The sequence below is a fragment of the Chroicocephalus ridibundus genome, chromosome 6 (genome assembly GCF_963924245.1).
Source record: "Chroicocephalus ridibundus chromosome 6, bChrRid1.1, whole genome shotgun sequence".
Lineage (NCBI taxonomy): Eukaryota > Metazoa > Chordata > Aves > Charadriiformes > Laridae > Chroicocephalus > Chroicocephalus ridibundus.
This window is the reverse complement of record NC_086289.1, coordinates 72996949-73018476: the sequence shown is the minus strand read 5'-3', so window position 1 is coordinate 73018476 and position 21528 is coordinate 72996949. Positions and strand designations below refer to the sequence as shown.

Genomic DNA, 21528 nt, shown 5'->3' with positions numbered 1-21528 from the left:
GGACTACAGAATACTGCTTCTTTATCACGGCCTAAAAGGCCACAAGACAATAGAAAGAGCCAGAAATGAGAAGGCAACGCAGGAATATTAGTAATGGCTCCACAATCTTGATGGAGCGGTCTCCTATCACGGCATTCATCCTACACCTGGCAAACAGTGGCAAATCCAGACTCTATGAGAATTAGATCTGCATCTTGGCCGAGTTACTAGTCACTGCTGTTTACCTTCCGACCGCGAACATTCTTGTCCGTCTCCCTAACCCCAGCCCATTGTCCCAAACACACCAAGACCAAATACAGAGCTTCCAGGGTCTCAGTGCTTAATTGACTCAAACAACACGTATGGTAAGTTATCGTGCTTTGTCATGCCTGAAAAAGGAGAAAAGTTAGCATGCTCTGCCAACGAGGCGAGTTAGTGGAATAACCAAACAAGGAAGATGACTGTGAAAATTAAGAAGCCAAATGGCAACGGGATTAGAAGCTTTCTCTTGCTTGTACTGAACAAAGCCTTGAAGGGAATTAAAATCAAGTTCAGTCACAGAGATTGTTATCTTTGATTGTAATTATGAGATTTTAATACTAATTATTGCTTAACTAACAGAGTAACATCAGAAGAAATTAAACATTTTATGGCTTTATTTAGCAATAAAAACCTATTTTTATTTAGCATTACATAATAACTATTTAACTAGTAAAATCACTGGCTATCATTCAAGTGGAAATTGAAAATCCATATCAGGGAGGAGATGATCTTTTTCTTATTCTGTATTAATGGAAAACAATATTCCTCTAACAAAAATTACCTTTAAGACTGTTCTGAACTTCTAACGCGATGTCGAGGGCATTAAACGGCAAAACTGGTTCATTGGCAATTTGCAAAGTCACTTGTCCTGTTAGCTGAAAAATATAAAAAACCCAGAAAAGAGTCAAATAATTTCTAGCAGATTCAATAGCCAGCACTTCTTTTGGAATAGCACATACTTTCATTACATTGGATTTTCAGGGAAAAAGTGAATAAAACTGCATAAATACATCTTTGTGAAAAGTATTATCACCTAGACCATTGCCTTTGCGATACAACATTAAAAAATGTTAAGAGATCGCAATTTATGACCACACACAAGAATTCTGTGCAGTACTTTTTCTGTGGAGCTGGGATGCTGCAGGAGTCTCTGAAGTGCCTTAGTTTTGCTTTGGTTTCAAATAAAACATCTCAACATTCTAAAAATAGGAATGAGGATTATCATTTTACTTAGTTCTCTGGCTTTAGCTATTAGATTTTCAGAGTTTACACAAGTAAAAAGAAAGAAGAAAATCCCAGACATTAATAAACTTCACATCAATCCCATGGCTAAATGCGAGCCGGCCTGAAAACCTACTGCCTTTTGAAGAGTTATGTGACAACTCAACGCACACACACGCACAACTTGCAAACTGGACAGAATGCTCCATCCTCTCTGCAACTTACAGAAAGAAATTCCCGAATGAGTGAAAGGGAACTCTCAGTCCACTCCAGACGAGCCGTTAACGCCTGTCAGGACACTCAATGGCACGAATGCTTCTTTTCAACGGTTCCAGAGAGGAGGCCAGGGATGACTGGCCCGAGTACATTTTCTCACTTACAGAAGATCGGCTTCTCCAGCTCAGGGCTTAGACATGCTACAGGGGCTGCGTATAGAAATATGTCTTTCTGCTGAACTGTACCTGGCCTGTGATTAAACAGAGGATTTCAGTCTCTAGGCTGCCAAGTCCATCACTGTTCATGGGAGCTATAAAAACACACTGACAAAAACATGCACGAAACTTTCATTCATCTTCCTCATATCTTGATATTGCAAAAAGGGGGAAAATACCTGCAGGGCTGTGCTCTAAAATGGAATGATGGCTGCAGGTGAGGGTGCTTGTGTTGATAAAAATGTGGACTGAATAGAATCATATTGTACAATACTTCCCAAGGTGTTGGGAGGGTTAGAATAATATCTATCCTTCAAAAGCAATATGATAGTTGCTGTGCTGAAAGTAGCGTTTTAATTCTACGATACAAAGTAGTATGAAAAGGCAACAATCCCAAGTAATATTAAAAACAATAGTACAGCAATTGAAGAGGAAAACCATCTCCCAGGAAACTGGATGAAAGCAGGGTAATATCAGAAATACAAGTTTCCTGGAGAAAGATTACTAGAACCTCAACAACATTTCTAAGAAAGCATTAAAGAAATACTGTTTTTTGACCTGGCCACAGCCTGATTTGGGTACAGAGACTGAGGGAATATGCTGTACATCAGGCTGCAACCTATATCTGAGCAGAGACGTGCTGCGAAGCTATTGAGATTTACCTCTAGAGAATACAATATTGCAATAGGCAGAAAAACCCCACACCGTATTTACAGTGAGAAAAAAATAGGGGGGAATACATCAGGCTGTTATCAGGAAAACTAAAGAACTAAGAGTGAATTTGGAAGAAGATGAAAAACACCAATTTTGGACATCTGTGTTAAAATATTACACGGTAACCTCTCATGAAACTTTTCTCGTAACTTCCCAACTCCACGGGCCATTAACGCTTAAAGGCCATTACGTTTTCTGTCAGTGATGACACACAAAAGTCTCTGGGTTGTAAAGCATTAGAAAACATCGGTTTTAGGAATATCAGAGAGGTACTGTGGAAATACAAGAATTAAAATTGTTTGGGCAAACAGAAATCTGTACAAAACTGGATCCAAACCAGGTTCATATAATCCAGCCGTAAGCAACTGTAAAAATCTGGTTCTGAATGTCCAAGTGCCATGCAAAATCCGTCCTTGTCCCGCACGGAACTCTTTCGAGATATAGCTGCCCAAAGCATTAACGACCTGTAAGCTGCCATGGAAAAGCAACCGTGGCAATGAAACAACGTCCTATCGAAGAGGAGGCTTTCTATACGGAGCCCAAACCCGCTGAATCCTAAATAGTACTCTATCACACAAAACATCTGAATTCTTCCCCGCCGCCCCATTTCCGCAAAAACCTTCAGGAAATGGTAATGCAAGATACATATTCATAGGTATATTTTAGGGAGGGACATGAACAGTTCTACAGTGCTACTGATACTTTTCAATCTGTTACCACAATGTTTAAGAACACAAAAGAACACAAAAGTGTGGAAAAAATGCTTCTTTTCTGAGGCACGAAAGTGGCATTAAACAGGAGAACATCCTAGTAAGCATCCTTCCTTTTCATCATTATCTCCTACAGAACCTGGCTTAATTTTTATAAGTTCTTGCCTTCCAAGCAATTTTATTTCGCTTTTGACTACATAAAACCAAAGTTGTTTTCTCTTGCCTATTGAAATAAAGTTACACCATCAAAATCTTACGATTGACAGAAGCATTCTGGAAACTTTATAGTATCTCTGTATGTAATAGTGCAGACATTTGTGTGTTAGCAAACAGGTAACAGCGGTGTTTATTAAATCACGTACTTTTAGGCTAATCTGGAAGAAATCAATCACATAAAGGAAAGCTCAGAGCATTGATTTGAAGAGAGTAAGTAATAACGCTGCAGAAGCATATATCACACCCACATAATGCAGCAAGACAGAAAAGGCGACTGATTTCTTATTTATGGTCTTACTTTTGGATATACCATTTCCCCCGAGAGCAACACTGAATATACACGGAAAATAACGACAAGCTTCTGCCCCCTTTTCCCTGTAGAAAAATGGTTGAGACTGACTGCTGAATTATTGAACGCAAGAGTAACTTAGCAAAGAGTAAAGACAACAATTTTCTCATAAAGTGAAATGCTAGAGCAGCTAATTGATGCTATTCCCATCCTGAACTGGTTATAAGACTAATGACAACTTCTCAAATAACATTTATACATAATAATACACACACGATAATTGATGTAGCATTTGCACAATTATCAAGTCTAAAGAAAAAAATTTATAGTTCAATTGCTAATTGATTCTGAAATGCTTTTCTTAGACAATTTAAAATGAGAACATAATAAATAACGTTTCCACTACACTTGGCTTTGGGAAAGGTATTCTTCAGTAAACAAAAATGTATTTAATGAACTTCCAATTTATTTAGAGACAAATATTAATATAAACCATAACTATTATTGTAGAGTTATACAGTATATTGCAAAATAAATCTGAATATTCAAAGACGACTTATACCAAAGGTAACATTTTTTCAAGGTCTTTTACCTTACAGCATAAACATCTCTGTAGGAAGGAAGTAACTACTGTCCCTGCCTTCGCCTCTCTCACACCGAGCAGATCCCAAAAGCCGAAAAAAACCCCCAATCAACATTCAAAAGTGCTGGTGTTAAAGGCAGTTAGGTATCCTAAATGAAGCCGTAGGTTCTTCTCCCTTCCAAAGCATTATAACCTACTCATTTAGGAATTACTTCTTGCAGTTCTACCCAACTCATGAACCTAATTTCACTATAGAAGTCAGCTCTCGGGGACATCAGGTCGATCTGCACCACTCTCCAAGACTCTGACAATTAAATAATAACTAGATTGAAAATACACAGTGTGTTCAGCTATGTAAACTGTAAATACCCTTTATCTTTTTAGGTGTTTTACAATGTAAATAAGGAAACTAACTAAACTGCAGCTGGGGAAGGGTTCATCCCAGAATTATTTTTTTTTTTTTTGGTGAGTATGTCACACTTGGTTTTCCAGTGAGTTAAACTCAGTTTAAAGACAACTTGCGTCCTCAAATACGCAAGCTGCCTACTGACAACTCAAAGCACGTCTATTGGCAGGCAAAATTAAAAAAACCGCACACATTGAATACTTAAAAAACAGGATACAAAAATGTGTAAGGCTCCACTCAGCCTTTTTTACACAGATTCAGTTTTGCTTTGGGGGCATGCTGTTATTGATCGTGTCTTGCAGGGACACGTCTTAACCGTTTTCTGGTTTTAGAGACAAGGCAGGCATTGCAAGCCATCTTCCATTCCGTCACACGACGAGAAACTTGTAAGATGAATAAAATGAAAACATATTCAGTGGATACGAAAATATGAAAATATTATGCGTGATAGAGATCAATCTGCTAGAATAAACATCAGCATGTAGCGTGCAGGCAGTTTCTTTAACGCAGAAGTTCACATGCTAGTAAAATTGGGAACCGCGTGCTATATCTAGCCTGCGCGCTGTGTAAACCTCTGTGGGCGTAAGCGTTGAGCCTTTAGGACGTTTTTAGTTACATTAAGAGCGCTAAAATCTAAACAGACATCTCAGATCTCTTCCTGTGCCAAGTTACAAACAACATAACTTAAAAAATCAGGTAAACTGCCACGTTTATCCTTTTGTGAACGCTGCTCTTCAGAAGTGCTGTACTCCGGTTTCACCTGCTGGAATGAATTAGGCACAGCCGCTTCAAACCTGAGCTGTGCAGTGGCAACTCCTTTATATTTCAAGCCATATACATCTGCAACATTTTCTTCTTTCCTGCATTCTATAATTTGCAGGTTTTTTTTATTATATGATTTTATTTGACGAATATTACCAACACTTTACCCTAGCGATACTGTGCACTTTCGGAGAACATTAGCATCCACATGGCAGCTACTCTACCAAACCCACGACAACTCATATTAGAAAGCAGATCACGTAAGAAGGCAGTGGAGCAGACATGCAGATTCCCAACTACGGATTCGGGAGACCTCTGTACGTAAGACTCCCTACAACGGACTCAAACAATCCTTGTAATTGATGGGTGTGTGACACGAAACAACGCGTTAGAACTCTGAGCCTCAACTTCCTTGGACATCAGGCATTGCTCGTTTTCAAGTCACATTTGCCCTCACACCTGGCACCTCTCCCTTTGCGCGTTATCCATGGGCTCATGGATGAGGAAAGAGCACGGAAAGACACTGTGCTGTTTAGGGTGATCAAGAACAGTGTCTTGAAAATAACACTTTGGTTTCTCTTTTTTCTTGTAAAGGTGAATGAAAGGTTTAACTTTTGTGGCTGGTTGTCGCACTGTCTAATCCCAAGCGTTCGTCTCTGCATCAAGGGTCTCTCTTTCCACACTGACCAGCAGAGTGACCTCCGGAAATCTTTGGACGTTCATCCAAACATAAACAACAGTTTCAATGTCCACACTCATGTAAATAAAGAATAAATCTCTGCATAAATTAAGATCCCCTCTCAGAACCGCAACATTAGCAATCTCAAGTGTTACAATAACCAGCCTTCCCCAACCTCTCCGCACTGCAAAATTGAAGAAATCTTTTTGATAATACAGGCAAATTTCCTGAATTTGCTTTCTGCTGGCCCCCCCTTCCCCCCGACTTCCTTCATGTTATCAGATTTTTTAAATTAAGCCTGGTAAATTGACTCTATTTAAAGTAAATCTGTGATTCCCTGGCAATAACATAATTTCAGCACCTAGTATGACAGGATGAACGGCAGTAATCGTGAGACTCATGATACACTAATGAGCATTTTTAATACTGGGATCTTAATTTACTGAAGAAAAATTGCCTACATAATCAGTCTACACGGTTGTTTTTCTTACACTCATCACCCCCAAAAAAAGTTAACTGACCCATACAAGAAAAGTCAGAGGCAGGAGCTTGAGGAAACAACCCCTGCTTTGACTGTTTTTCTGCAGAACCACATTCCCTTGACTAGACAACGAAAGAGAAATCTGGTCACAACCGTGTTTGCTTTGCACTAATGCTGTCAGCTTTTGAAAATTCAGAACTTCTCAAAAATTCAGTAGCATCGTACGTGTTTTTGTTTTTTTTTTTTTTTATTATTTATCTACCTCGGCACCAGGGCATGTATTTACACTACAGGTCAAACGATGTTATGGGGTATCTGACGTTCCGTTGAAGATGCTGTATTTTAGGTCAGCAGAGGGCTCTCTGAGAAAAGAGTACGACGAGACTATGGCTACAGCAGGTGAACTAGAGCACAGTAATTCATAACAGACAGCTGCTTCTGACCAAGGAAAGTATGTGGTCTTATTAAAAATTCTATTTCAACATCTCCCTCTATTATTTAATATTGGTTTTATTTACTTTCAGTATAGAAAATACTGACTGGGAAGTAAAAGTGACAGTGAACAAAACATTTGCAGGTATCCTGGTCAAAGCCAACAATGCTTAACTCGTCGTATTACGGTGGGACACAGCCTTACGCATCCCGGAAGTTACGGATTAAGATACGCCAGAATTATGGTAGCTTGGGACAATTACTCTGGAGTACAGAAGATCTCTATTTACACCATCATTGCTACATTTTCTACATGGCTCATGATGAGATTCTGAGGCGCTGTGAAATTAAGGTCAAAAGTATTCTCTTAAGTGATTACTTTGCATAAAATCTAATTTGTTGGCCAACTTTGTAATATACAGCACTTTGAGCGGTGAAAGTACATTTTCTATACATTTCATTCACAGCCGGGAGGGATCATTCATCCCACTGCCTTCAATTACTTGCATAAAAATGAAATTCATACCTATCTCTGTTTTGTTTTCTGTTTACATGGAGAAATTCCTGTATTTTAAATTCTACTTATAGAAAGTATATGGAAATATATATTTTGTGTCTATTCAAATGCATTTAGGTGAATCTTTTAATACATGTATATTAAAAAATATATATTAACTCAACTTCCAAGACAACAGCTTTACTGCGCTAGGCTTGGCACTGCCTAAACGAGCTTGTACTCAACCTGGTTGGTTTGGAACTGGGGCAGAGCAACTTCATGCCTGTGCAGAACCCCCAGGGTTAACGCTTACACCGTCCAAGCTAACTGTTCCTTATGTGGGCAGTTCAGCAGTGCAGAAGCGTAGCTAGGAAAGGAGAGTTTCTCAAATGCTTTACACCTTTTTTTTTTTTTTTCTCACATAAAGAGAAATTGCCTGTCTTTGAAGTGCACAGGTAAGTAGCAATAATCTCGAGAAGAGTTTCTGATCATGTATTTCTTATTTATGCATGTCAAATTCTAGTGGTGCAAAGAAAGTGTCAAACTAACTTCTAGAAGGACCACTAGATTCAAGGCTCTCGTTAAAAAAAGTAACTTAGAATTTTCCCTGGTGCGCGCAGTTATGAGCATGCAAAAGGATGTTTTTTTTGCAGATGATGGATGCAGATGCATCCTGGATGCATCTGCAGATGGATGCAAAAAACCTTCTTCTGCACTTCATAAGCTCCAAGTGAAGAGGTCACACCACAACAATACAAATCTTTCCATCATTACAAACCCTCACGCTAGATTTCTTCAAGAGAAATTCAAAAGTTCGTTCTACTGTTAGTTCTTTTTTATCTCCAACTTACCTCCAAGCTTATTTATCCAACTTTATCTCCAAGCCAGACTGCTCTGGTTACCAGCTGCAGACTTTGAAAGTGACAAATACAGAAAATTTTGCTTTAAAGCTGAATGATTTGCATATATCATTCCCATAAACCATGATGCCAACCACTGCACAGAAAGTCACCTTTTAAATGCTTTCATTCTCTCACCTCCTTCAGGTACCGCAGGAGGAGGGGGAAACTAGTGCCAGGTCCTTTTTAAAGAAGCGAGGTTAACTGCTTGAAGCTGGTTATAGGCAGTCCTCAGGAAACAGATTTTGCTATTGTTGTGGTAGAAAGAGAAGTATATAAAAAAATATGAAGCCAAATTTCTTTCCCCGTATCAGAGGCAAAGATCTCTAATGACAACGATCACGTGCAGGAATTGCACCTTGGACAGACCTTTCCTACCTTAAACCAAAACTACATAGCTTATTTTTTTTTTCCTTTATTTGCATGTGTAGTACAGACATTCGAAGGATAAAACATGCAGCAAGCTAACACTGCATACACTTTAGGACAAAAAATGTTAGGTACCAGTTTTCGGTAAAGGAACGAAATGTCATCTCAGAATAACAGACAAAATATTTCAGGGTAGATTCCTGTGTACTGGTATGAAAACCCAGGACGCTGAGATGGATAGCTCGGACATCACGCTCTTCCATGCCACTAGAGGCCTTCATTGTGTTTGCTACCACTTAATGAATATCAGTACCTTCCCCTGACTCGCGTATGTGTTTAAGACTCCCATCAGGATGTTCGCACAACCAGCCCTCCTTACTCGCGATACAGGATAAGCAAAGCACGAGACGATAGGACTCAGCCAGATAACGGATAATTTTATTAACGGCTGGCAGACAGTTGGCTGGGTCCTGCCTGTCGAGGAGCCTTACGAGTCAGACAGTGATGACGAGCAGATAATACAAGCAGCAGTGCAAGTCTGCATTTAATCCCCCAGGTTCACGAGCGCTCTGCAGAAATACAGATCAGCCCAGCAAACAGTATGTTGTCTTACAGTCCTAATTAATCAAAGTGTCTTCTCATATGCTTCAAGATACATGCATGAACCAAGAATCTTCCTGAATTAGGACTAATCCCAGATCATACATTCAAGGACATCCAAGTACTCCCTAAGTTTCTATTTGATCTGAAAAGCCAGTTCTTCTGCTGAATCTGCAGGACTCCGGCTGAAACTTGTGGCATTGTTGAAAACTAGATAACAGTCAAAGGAGTGCAGTAATAAAGAAATCTGCAAGAAGAAGCTTCAACCACAGCTTTCAGTTTAGACCGCGATATCATCTTTTTAATCACTCCCCTTTTACAGAAATGGATTTGATTTAATTGAACTCCTAAAAAAAAGTCTCTAATCACACTTCATCAGCACGCAATTATTATTCAAAGGAAACCATATGTACTATTAGGCACTCTTAATTAAAATAATGCATCTAATCTGCTTCAGTACCTAAGAGTCATTCTTGATGTTCATTATTCTTTTTCTTCCATTATTGTGACAATACATTTTTTTCTGTTTTTCCTCATCTATCCCCATTCCATTTATACACTTTTCCACCGTTAACAATCACTGTATCAGGCCACCGAAATGCATTAATACGCCACCATCCTTAAAAACTCACTGCATAGCGTGACCTTCAAAATGAGTCAGACCCAACTATGGAGATTTGTGAGAAGAGGATGAGGAAATGCTGTAACAGGAACCTTAAACTATCCTCTGTTTTGCCTGAGTTTTATTTGCAATTATGATGTCTTCTAAGCGGCCATAACTGAAAGAAGAATGTACGACAGGCAGCACCCAGTTCTTAGAGACAGAGAGACAAGATCTAGGGAGAACCAGGGACAACAGATGGAAGAAAGAGGAGTTGAAGAATCTGAAGAAAAGCATCAATGAGGGTTTGAGGCAATGGTTCCTTGAGGAACTGGGACAACATGGATAGTCAATGCAGCACAGACTGGACAGAATAAGCACTACAAAAAGATTCATGAGAACATTACATACTGAAGTCTCCCCATCCTCTCAAACTCATGAAAGCCAAGGTATTTAATGGTCATAGAGAGAAAATACTGTTCTGTTCTCTCTTGCCACCTCTTGATGCCAAGGTACCTCAAATTTTTCCACTTAGGTCACCCTCATCAGCGAGGAGTGGAACACTGACAGCTCATTAAACATGACAGACTAGCCCTGAGGGGGAGACACTAGTGAACCACAGTGCTGAGGATCCAAGGGAAGCTGAAAATCCACAGTTCCGTACTATAGAGCTCAAAGGAAAGGCCCATAAACATGAACAGACACGTTCCACTTCAGGGGAGAATGGGATGGGCAATATCCTGAGATTACCCCCCGAGACCAGGATACACTCAGCACCCACACAGAGGCTCAATCTCCCCGTCTGGCAATTACTTCAGCTGGGGATACATTCTGCTCTTGGACATACTCGCATGGCAGTTACCAAGCCAGAAAGGTATTTAAGCTTCTTATTGGTATCATCATTCAAAAATGCAATTTCTGTGAATTTTCCCCAGTACTTTTCAAATCCGAATATTCAATCTTCAACATATACTGTGCAAGAGACATAGAATAAGAAGTAATCAGTTGACTTACACTAATAATTTGAAATTTAAATCTCAAAAGGAGATCTCGTACCTCCTCCTATAATTAAATAGTATAACTTAACAAATAAAGGCGGGGGAAGACTGGTTGTTTTATTTTAAAAAGAAAACATTAATTAAAGATGAATATGTTTGGGACCGAGCAAGCTCCCTTCAGGCTTGGGGAAAATGCCAAGTCTGACAAACTCTTTGAGCCTTAGGGAATCTCAGGTCAGTTTGATGAACCTACTGAAGTATTTTATAATTAGCTGGCGTGCTCCTGAGGCTACCAATTTACCTGAAAAAGAAACTCCCTCACCTTTCAAACTTGTCCCTGAACAACAATGAATAAAGACCTAACAAATAATGTTTCTCATCACAGAATATTTATATAAACAGAGAAAGAAAACTCAGAAGAATGTCCTGTGCTACAGAACGGCCCTCAAAATTCACAAGGAGCCCTAGCAATGAAACTCAAGCTATCTGAAGGTAGAATTGAGATTTATTACCACGTCTGTGGCTGTAATAATACACCTGTTACTAAGATAGTCACATTACGATGGCCATTTCATTCCACTGCACCCTATCTTTATGCAGGCTCTGTATTAAAATGACAAAGGCAGCACGAAATAACGGCAACAACAAAGATTAAATAGAGAAGCACATTTTAAAAGCATATAATCTCACTACACTGCAGGAAAGGTTACTGCTTGCTCAAACGACCGCAGTTACTGTTAAGGAAAGAAATAAAATCAATGTCTACCTCCGGTGCTGCACCATGGTTGCTCCAGGTACTACCTGTTTTAATTATCTTATTATTTCTAATCATCATTAGTGTCTAAGCACCGAAAATACATTACACGTCTCAGAAAACAATTCAAAAGACATCTAACTCTACGAGGCTTGTTGCCTATTTTAAGCTCATCCGAGAGGATCAAACGAAGAAGGGGGGTATGGCACAGCAAAGGCACAAGTTAGCTGAGACCATCTGACAAGCCTTTTTGCAAGAACAACTCAAAGCTCAGGACTCACCTTGTTGGTAAGCAGCATATTTTATTAGCTTCTGGTCTTGCTATTAATTCTATAACTTTTCTTTTGGCTCACCTGAATGCTTTTTTGTCTTCAGTTTTAGATTAACTTTCTGGAACAAATGAGTTCATCGCAGGAGATCTCGATATGGGCAAACAGACAAGCAGACAACTTTTGCCTGACAGGTAACAACAAGGATGGAGATCTGATGACTGTACTGAAGGAAGAAGACGAAAGGGACATTGCTGAAGAGACTGGAAGGTGGAAGAGAAGGTGTTTGAAAAAGGCAAAAGATTTCGAAAGCAAAACAAGTTGGAATTTGCTGCACAACATAAACAGGAGCCTGGGGAATTTCTGAAAGAGAAGATGGCAAGACTAAAAGGACAGCCGAGGAAGATCATTTTGGCAACAACACTGTAGATGGATCGCAGGGAGAAAAAAGACTTGGACGGCAAATGCGTCAAGACAAGCGGAGACTATAATGCAGGCAGGTGGTTTGATCAGGAGGAGAAAAGGATGGATTTTTAGAAATATTATAGGATGAAAATGTATCAGAGGGAACTACTTAACGATGTCCTTCAGCGTACTGTATTAAGTGTGTACTCAGCGTAATTTCTGCATGTTATATAAAGTTCCAAATAAACTGCCCCCCAAACTGAAGAAGTACTGCAGAATATGGCACTGACACATAGGGAACGAATTAGTGGGAGCGCTGACAGCATGAAGTGATATACGCAAGCATGTGTGTGCTGGTGCATACAACTTGCACACACAGATCAGAGAAAAACTCATCTCAAAGTTCTTCTGTACATTAAAATTGAAGACAGACGCAGTTACAGATAAAATTAGATTTTCAGACCTAAAAATAAATTAAGAGTTTGTAGACTCTAAGAATTCCCGCGCTCCCCCCCAGTAGAAAGGCAATATGTACAGGCATTTGATGTACTCTGAACAGCTTTAAACTAAATGTAAATAATCTTCAAAAGTGTTTTGATATCAAAGTGAAATTTCTAGAACGTTTTGCACTACGTCTACATTTTACATCAAAAATACAAACCACTATAATGTGGTTTTTCATTTGTATATTCAGAGAAACGAAAAAGCCCTACAGAAACTGTGATATACCCAAGAGATCACAACAATGCTGCAACAACTTCTGAACCCTAATTAAAAATATTTTCATCCAAGCCTCATCCAGTAATAAGGATATGGGGCATTTCTTGGGTGAGGAACTGATCAGAATGCACACTTGATACTGGATTAAAAATAAATAAATAAATTAGGTCTCATTTATGGACCTAATGAAAAAGCCAGGTTTTAGAATTCACTCAGCAACCAAAAGCAGTGGGTAACAAGTAATAAACTCTAAGTTTTTTAACACCTTTTAAACTCCATTTGCTATTATGAATACTGACCTCTTAGAATATCTGAGACAAGAAAAATGGAAATGACACTCTAAATCTTGTGGTTTCCAAGAGTTGCTAATTGCCTACTGCTCAGTGGTCGCAGTCCACCGTCGGGAGCGTTGCCCCAGGAGACAGCGTGTGGCATCTCCACGTCGGTCTGTTCCCAAATTTTTAAAAGTTCCACACTGAGAAGAGCAATCACTAGGCACAGTACCGGATTAGACCACTATATTATGTTGATTTTGGTAATATTTATTTTACCTCCAGGCCTCCAGCACTCCCTTGCACAAAACCCACAAGTCGCTGAGACAGAGGTTTAACTATAGGTCTTCGGTCAAGTTTATTTCCTTTTCTGCTTATTCTGCTCAAGTAATAACTGACATCGGCAAAAGAGGGGATGAAGGGGGAGGCTAGTGCCATCTAAACGGAGGGTTTTATTTGTGCAGAGTATTACATTAAAAGAGCCCATTAGCTATTAGTGATTATTAATCTTCAATTACAATAGTAGCCATATTTAACAAAAAAAAAGAACAGGCGATGCTGCAAGTCATGAAAAAAGCCTTTTTAATTGTCAGCCCTGCTAGTCTAAAAGAGCTTTTGCCCTATTCATTCAGTTATCATTCCGCAGTTTATAATTAAAGTGCTAATGTATATCAGAATTCTTTGATCTCAAAATAAAGGATTCTTTTACCAAGGAAATTAAGAACACAGTAGTTACAGGAAATTCAAGTTTCCAAGTAAAAATTAAAAGAAACAACCAAAAAGTAAAGTAATGTAATTAAGGAAAAACTATTTTCGTTGAATAAGAGAAGGAAAAAACTTTGTGAGTAGTCATTCGGGATTGTGGAACAGTTTGTCAAGTGAAGTGGCAAAAGACCTTTCTCTTCATTTGTTAAATACAATCTAGAAAGAAAGGAGGGAATTGTACTGTACTGACAGGAATGGACCAAATGACCTCAAAGTTCTTTATCTTAAGCTAATGAGTAGAGGTTATTAATACGTCCTGAAATCTAACTTCAATTAGCATGAGTTATCGTGACGATTCATAGTAGCTCATCCATGGTATTTTATTTCCATTCTGATTTCATACTTGAGGGAAAAGATAGTCAGCAGCATGTTGTACGTCTAAATCCATGCAAATAAAAAGAACTATGTGTACTCACCTACAGTAGGTACAAGCGTTATCTTAAACACTCAAGGTCAGCAGAACTCTTAACGTATAGTCTCGTCTCTTATTGATTACTCTCGGTCTTACTGATTAAAGACAGTGACTGAAACCTGACTTTAAAAACCAAAGGAAAAATTTCCAGAATTACTTTTGGCTTTCAGTCTGCTGAGAAGAATCTATGTGGGCTGCTTGAGATATCACCTGGAGGAACACGTTTCCCCACCCCAGGTTAGATGACAGGCACTAAAAAAAGCTGTTACCTAAAAGGGATAGAGTCAGCAAGATCCCACACCGCTTATCTGCCAGTTCCACCAGCCACGTCTGAAAATGGAACTTGAGCTTTGGAAAAACCTTTCAAAAGCAACTACTGGCTCAAAGATGTGAGGGGACATGAGACAACCTTAGCTCTTCCTCTGCTGCTGTCATCCCTTCACTCACACCCCGCTTCTCTGGAACAGGGCTCTTATTTACCTCACAGCGGGACAAAAAAAAATAAAAAAAGTCAGCAAAGCCTAATTATATACGATTGCTACCAATCTGCACTCAGTTACAATGAGCTTCGGATTAGGCAGTTCAATACATTTTACGAACAATACAAACATATTACTGCTGCTGCTAAGCAGTGTAAAGGATGCGTTTTCCATTTTTTCTTCATTATTTTCTTTGAATTAAAACCACTAAGCCTTCCAAAAAAAGCAACACAACTCAGCCTCAGTGGACTAAACCAGCCAAAGCGAGAGAAAGTGGGCAAGAGCGTCTTTTTCAACATTAAAAATGTTTCTGTTAAAACCTGGTAATTCAAGTATTTCCTACGTGACCTCTAAAAGCAAGATTTCTAGTTCTGCTGCCTTTTGAGACACTGTGAAAACTAAGATTATTGGAACAGACGGTAATTTTAAAGTTATTAGTTTTTCATTCTCAAAGTCGCTGTTTAATCATTTTTAAGATCCAACTAGTCACTGGAAGCTTGAAAGTCCACTACAACTATGGAAAATAAGGTAAAAATAGTCCAGGAAACTCAGTTACGCATCAGAGGAGACTGCAGGATTTTACCATGGTATGGACTTCCCAACGCTCTGCTTTATTCTGTTCTGCGGAAAATACAGGCAAATTATACACCCCAAAAATGAAAAGTTCAGGCACACGGGACTTTACTAACGAGTTGCTTAGCTTTAGTTCAAGTTGTTTGGAAAAGCTCAGGCAAAGATTGCAGAGAATAAATGGTCACTCAATTCTTTCTAATAAAGAAAGATTCCAATGAATTAAAGAGGACTCTGAAAGTCAGGCTAGAAAAAATATTTTCTTCTGTCAGTATTAAACTGTGGTTACCTTCTCTTCAAACAGCTTGAATTGCTTCATGTGTTCACATAAAACGCAGAAGTTAGTAGAAAGACTTAGCTTAACGTCAAGGATGCACTTTCTATAGTTTCTATGAAAATTTAGGAAATCCTCCAAGCTGAGAACAGCAGTTTAGAAAAAAGTACTGTCTTCAACACCCATGACCTTTGGAATTTCACTGTTTGCTTTGCCTTCTCATGAAAACGACAAGTGTTAACCTGGAAATCAAATAACTGTATTTCTTCCTGTTTACTTTCCAATTTTTCATGACTGCATCCGTGTTTCTCCTGTGCCTTGTGTGCGTGACTCCCAAGAGCTACGTTCTGACGGAGGAAACGCTGAGTTCCGAAGCAGTTCAGCGCTCCTCAGGGTACCACCCTGCCAATAGCCTCTAACAGAAACGCAGGAAAAGGACTATGGACCGGCATGTCCCATACCAAAAACAAATGCAAAAGTAAACTTTCACCTTAAGCTATTAACACAGAAATGAAATTAAAATAATTTCTCATCATAGAGATATTCTGGAGGAGGGTTCTTTACGTCCCTTTTAAATTGCTGTTTCAAAATTAAGGTGAGACCACTAACTGCATTGCTGTTACGTGTTCGAGTGTCTGCAATGTAACTTGCAAGTAATATAATGAAGAGAAACACCTGATTATGCAAGGTATTATATATTTCAGTCCTCTGGTTAAAAGGCATTTACACAACTTTAACTGATTACATTAGACAATGTGAAGGTCGGAAAAAATAAATGGGAATGAGGATATGGAAAGTGCTCGTTACCAGCCGCTTGATTGCCAAAGTGCTCTGTTTATAAAGCAGCCTTAAGGACAAGCCAGAAGCCCTCTTATGTACTGTCAGCGAAGACATTTTGCAGCATCCTAGAACAATTCCAGTCCGTATGAGATGCTGCAGGTAAGCGAATTAAGAAGACGGAGAGTACAACCAGGCTGGAATACCTGCAGTGTCACGTTGCTAGATCCCTCGAACACAAATCGAATCCGGAGACTCATTTTAGTCTCATGTAAGAAGGGTACCGACTTCAGCCTAATCCACGTGGAACAGCGAATGGCCTTTTCCAGCTCGTACAGGCTGAGTATCCGGCAAATGATCACCACCAAGGATTCAAACTGATGCTTTACAGCAGCGAGGACTGTGATAGTATTACTTTGGTCAATTATGCCTTTGCCTTCCAAAAGTACTAAAGCTTTCAGACGTTTCACTAAAATCCCTTTTTCTTAAGTACAATAGGAGGCATAATGATACAAACAGCTTTAAATGAGATACCGGGCAGTCATGAGAAGTAAAGGCTATATTTTAAGGCAAAGAGGTGGTTTTTGTTGTTCCTACAGTCTTCTAAGAAGACCAGCTCTATTTCTATGATCTGCATCAGTGAAACAATTCAAGCTGAAATCTACGAAATTTGAAGGTTTTTAATGAAATGAAACATATTTCAGCAGCATATGTCACAGCTTTTCCAAGTAACACACTAAGCGCGTAAACATTCTCCGCTGAACAGAAGCAAGTTTTTAATTTCATTTATGCTCATGGTTATCTCAAACTTACACGTAAGTCTTAATAGTAACTGAGACCAAGACAGCACAAGCGGCAAACAGCAACGTTGCGCTTTCAATACGGTGACACAGTGAAAATCACAGAACACGGAGACACACTATGGGCTTTTGAAAAAATGCTTCTTGACAGCTTCTGAAAAGCAGCACCACACCAATACCTACCCAACCACATGCCAACTAGACTTATCAAATCATATCTTACCGTGTAGCGAAATTATTCCTAAACAAGAGCTAGGCTACTGGACAAAATATCTCACAAAAACAGCACAACTGAATTCTCAATTTAGTGAAAGAACGTGGCAAATTTCTTGTTATCGTTTCTGCTTCTTTTTGTCCTCTCCAAATGCCAAACCAGGGTAAAACTCCACGGCCTGAACTACAAGCAGCAAAAAAAAAGTCTGAAAATTAGATGCACTGAGTATAACTACACATTTCCATTTTTGTGTTCCTCACCAAGATTCTCACCTCCTTGCTTTGGTTTCTAATTCAATTTTGAAGCACCTCAGTGACTATAAGAATCATTAAGATGGAAGTCAGAACTTACGCCTGGGCAAAATATACAATAATCTTCATAAAAAGGCAATAATAAGCAAAAATAATCCAAGCTTCCAGATTTGCTGTTACTGAAAACAATATGGGTTTTCACAATGTTTCTGTGTAAGTAGCACATCTGGGAGGGCTGGTATCTTCAAATGGCTGCCAACTACAGTCTGACTAATCGTATGCTAATCAAACTCAGTGGACAGCTGTGGTAAAATGCACTATACAGAAAGCATCACACGCTTTTCGGCTTTAGAAAATTATTAAAATAGCCTACGTACAACATACGAGCTCACTGACGTTCAGTGTCTTAGCTCTGGCCATTTGGGGATATGAGGCCCGTGCTCAAGACTGGAATGTGGCGGTCAGCACAGCTCCACCAACATAAAGCAAACCAAAACGACCACGTTCAAGTCCCGAGGAGAAGACACTCCTAGTCTTCAGCTTCGCTTTCCCCCAGAGACCCGGGACAGGCAGAGGTACAGAGAGAAACGCCCATAAATCGCGTCACTTCCCTGCTAGTGAATACATTGGGAAATAACTTTATGCACTCTTAATATTTTCTAAGGGATTGCCATTTTAAAAACTTTGTATATATTTTTAAGTATCGCTCTTTTCTGCTTTTAGAAGTCCACCAGGAAAACTTAACCAGCAATTTATTGTGCATATAAATGGAAGATGAAAACTAGATTGTTAACACTAACACATCATCTGTTTCTGGACAGGCGGAATGCATAAGACATTAAATGGGACGTGATTTATAGCTCTTTATTTTGGAACTAGAGCTCAGTTCTTAAAAACGTGCCCATGCAGCTACTGTCTGCTGTTATACAATGCCACTGGCCAAAGCCTGTCAGAATTTGGGGGCTTCTGCCAATGTTAGAAGCTGTCCTCTCCAGCTAGCAAGAAAAAGACTTCTCTTGCTGAGTGAGGCCTCCCGACTCCCAGGACACGGTCTCCCAGCGCTACACTCACGCGGGATGAAACGTGTCAGCCAAGCACCTTTTTAAAAGCCCTTCACTCTCCTGCAGTGCGGTCTGGACCACAGTGACGGTAGAGCCCAGCAGGAAGCACAAAGAAGAGAAAAATTACATGTTCCTTATATGGGTCGAGTTTTGCTTTTAAATAAAAGACGGTGAATTTCTTCTCCGACAGGTAGTCAATGAGAGACTGATGATATAGTAACTCCAACAGTATGATGAGATAAAAGCACTTGCTGTAGATTCAGACGTTGACTCTACCCAAGCATCTTAAGATTTATTTTTATTTACTTCTGTTTCACAAAGAAAAACAAATGGCTCTAGAGTATCCTTGTCCTTCCCTGGCAAATACAGATTAATTAAAAAATGCGATAGATAAACAGAAGCAAGGTTTTAAATGGAACTGTTTCATTAAAAATCCGTTGTATCTGTTAACTACATAATATTATTTGGAAAAAACACGCTCTCTGAGGTAGTGTAATCAAATATGTTACGGAGTGATACTGTCATATTTGCTGTGGCAGCATCCACAAAAACGTGGTCCATAATACAAAAATAGAAGCTATGATATTTTTACATTGTTTCCCATTCCATCTCTTTTCACAGGGGTGATGAGAAGGTGCTCTAACGGGTAGTTTGTGCTGTGCAGGTCATGAATGATCTTGTTTTGGATACACTCTACAGAGATGGATGGATTCCTATGGGCTTTGGTATTCATGTTTAGAAGTCGATGGGAAGTTCAGAATGAAGACATAAACACTATCGTACTCTTGTTCTCTTCTTTCCTGCCATGACTGAGTTTTCCAAGTTACTTTTTTACTTCTAATACAGTAAAGAAGAATGCAGTAATATTTCTGTATGGAGTTACAGCCTTTCACATCTCTAGACATAAACAGGAGCAATCCGATTTCCAACAGAAAAATCAGTGGAACAAGAGCCTTTCAAAGAAATACAGCAATATTCTTCACGGGGTAGCTAACAATCATGTCAATGTTGCATTGCCAATTCAATATAATAAGGCATAATGGGAAATTTTGAAAAGAAATTACCTATAATTTCTGTTGGTTTTTTTTTTAAAAAAACACACATTCAAACACAGAAATCCTTCCAGTGAAGGATCTTTTAAAATTTTGAAGTAAACAAAATCTTTAATTTATTTTTTTTTAATTGGTTACTTTAACAAAATCTACTTAACATTTAATTTACTTAACTTTTTTTCACATTTAGCTAGTTTTATGTGGGTTTGATTGATATAGCAGCACTGTTTGGAACAGCAAATAACTAAGATAATGCTCTATTTCAAATGCAGTGATGAAAATGAAGCACTTAGAACACAAGAGTTTATATCTGTAACACACGTTATCTGGAAAAAACCTGTTACATAGAAAACAATTAGAAAAAGTTTCATGACAAATACTTGTTTCTCTGTCCTGAGAGATTTTACAAGATTGTTTCCTGCAAGAGAAACGCAAATGAAAGATTCCCAAATTGGTGTGAAAAGGAAAGAGAGGAGTCAGAGAAGTTTTGATTAACTCATATCCTCAACTTTCAGAATTCAGTCCTCCACATTATGCGAAATATCTATGGAGTTACAAGCAAGCTTTTTTATTTTTATATATTTTTTTGAAATCTTGATACAATATCATTATGGGTTTGGTACTTCAGCATAAGAAGAAATGTTTCATTCTCTTTGCCTTATTAGGTCTCATGCGAGGCTCCTGTCAGCTGCAAGTTTGTTCAGTTTATCTCAAGAAAAAAGGAAGAAAAAAGCTTAAAATTTCCCTTAGATATGTCAATCAAAAGGATTGCACTGGCTGGAACATCAAGTTCAGCAGAATATCATTCATGTCAGTTAAAGCAGAATCTTTATGTGCCCCCATTTTCTTCATCCCTTTCAGACAAGATAATATTTATGTAAAAGCCCAAACTCGCCCTGCAATTACCCCCAAATCAAACTGTGCTACATAAAGGTATTCGGTCAATGATTCCAACGTTTCATGTGTTATTTTCTTAGCTGAGAAGCACTTCCTTTAGGATCACAGTTTCACAAAAGATAAATAGTATTCAAATTTGAATTGGCCAGGGAGAGCAGGCCTGACATTCAACCTTAAAGTGTTTCCTTCCTTGTCTGTGGCAAAATTATTAAAATTCCAAAATTCTGGTTATTTGTCTCAGGTTCTTCTGCAGGCTATGTTCATTTATATTCAAATTTACTGTATTTTTTTCCGGTCATGTAGTAAATATATACTCCGCGTTTTCACTTTCTTTCATGTAGCTATGGTTTTATTGTATTTGCAATAGTTGCTAAACTAAACAGCACATTGTCTTTGATTCTCAGACATACCTGTTTTAATGTGCTCATATAATTTTACAATCTTTTATTCATTATCATGTTGTCTTTTTTTTTTTTCCTCACAATATAGCTGTTAGGAATGGCAACTGTTAATATTTGAGACTGCAGGAATTATTATTTTTTAATGTCAAACTAAAATTATTGATGTTTAGAGATGAGAGCGCTGCTCGAGGATCACGGCTCTTTCTTTACCGCAGCAGCTCACATGAACGAGCCGAAGAGGAACACC

The 21528-nt window shown here is 38.8% G+C and overlaps 1 protein-coding gene across 4 annotated transcripts in view; it reads right to left on the bottom strand.

Annotated features, from left to right (window-relative positions):
* Positions 1-21528, bottom strand: part of NAALADL2 (N-acetylated alpha-linked acidic dipeptidase like 2) — a 477589-nt gene that overhangs the window by 24720 nt on the left and 431341 nt on the right. For all 4 annotated transcript variants that reach the window (XM_063339333.1, XM_063339332.1, XM_063339330.1 and 1 more), the window contains one exon: positions 803-896. In XM_063339333.1, the coding sequence (XP_063195403.1) occupies positions 803-896 (94 nt within the window). The remainder of the gene's footprint in view (positions 1-802; positions 897-21528) is intronic.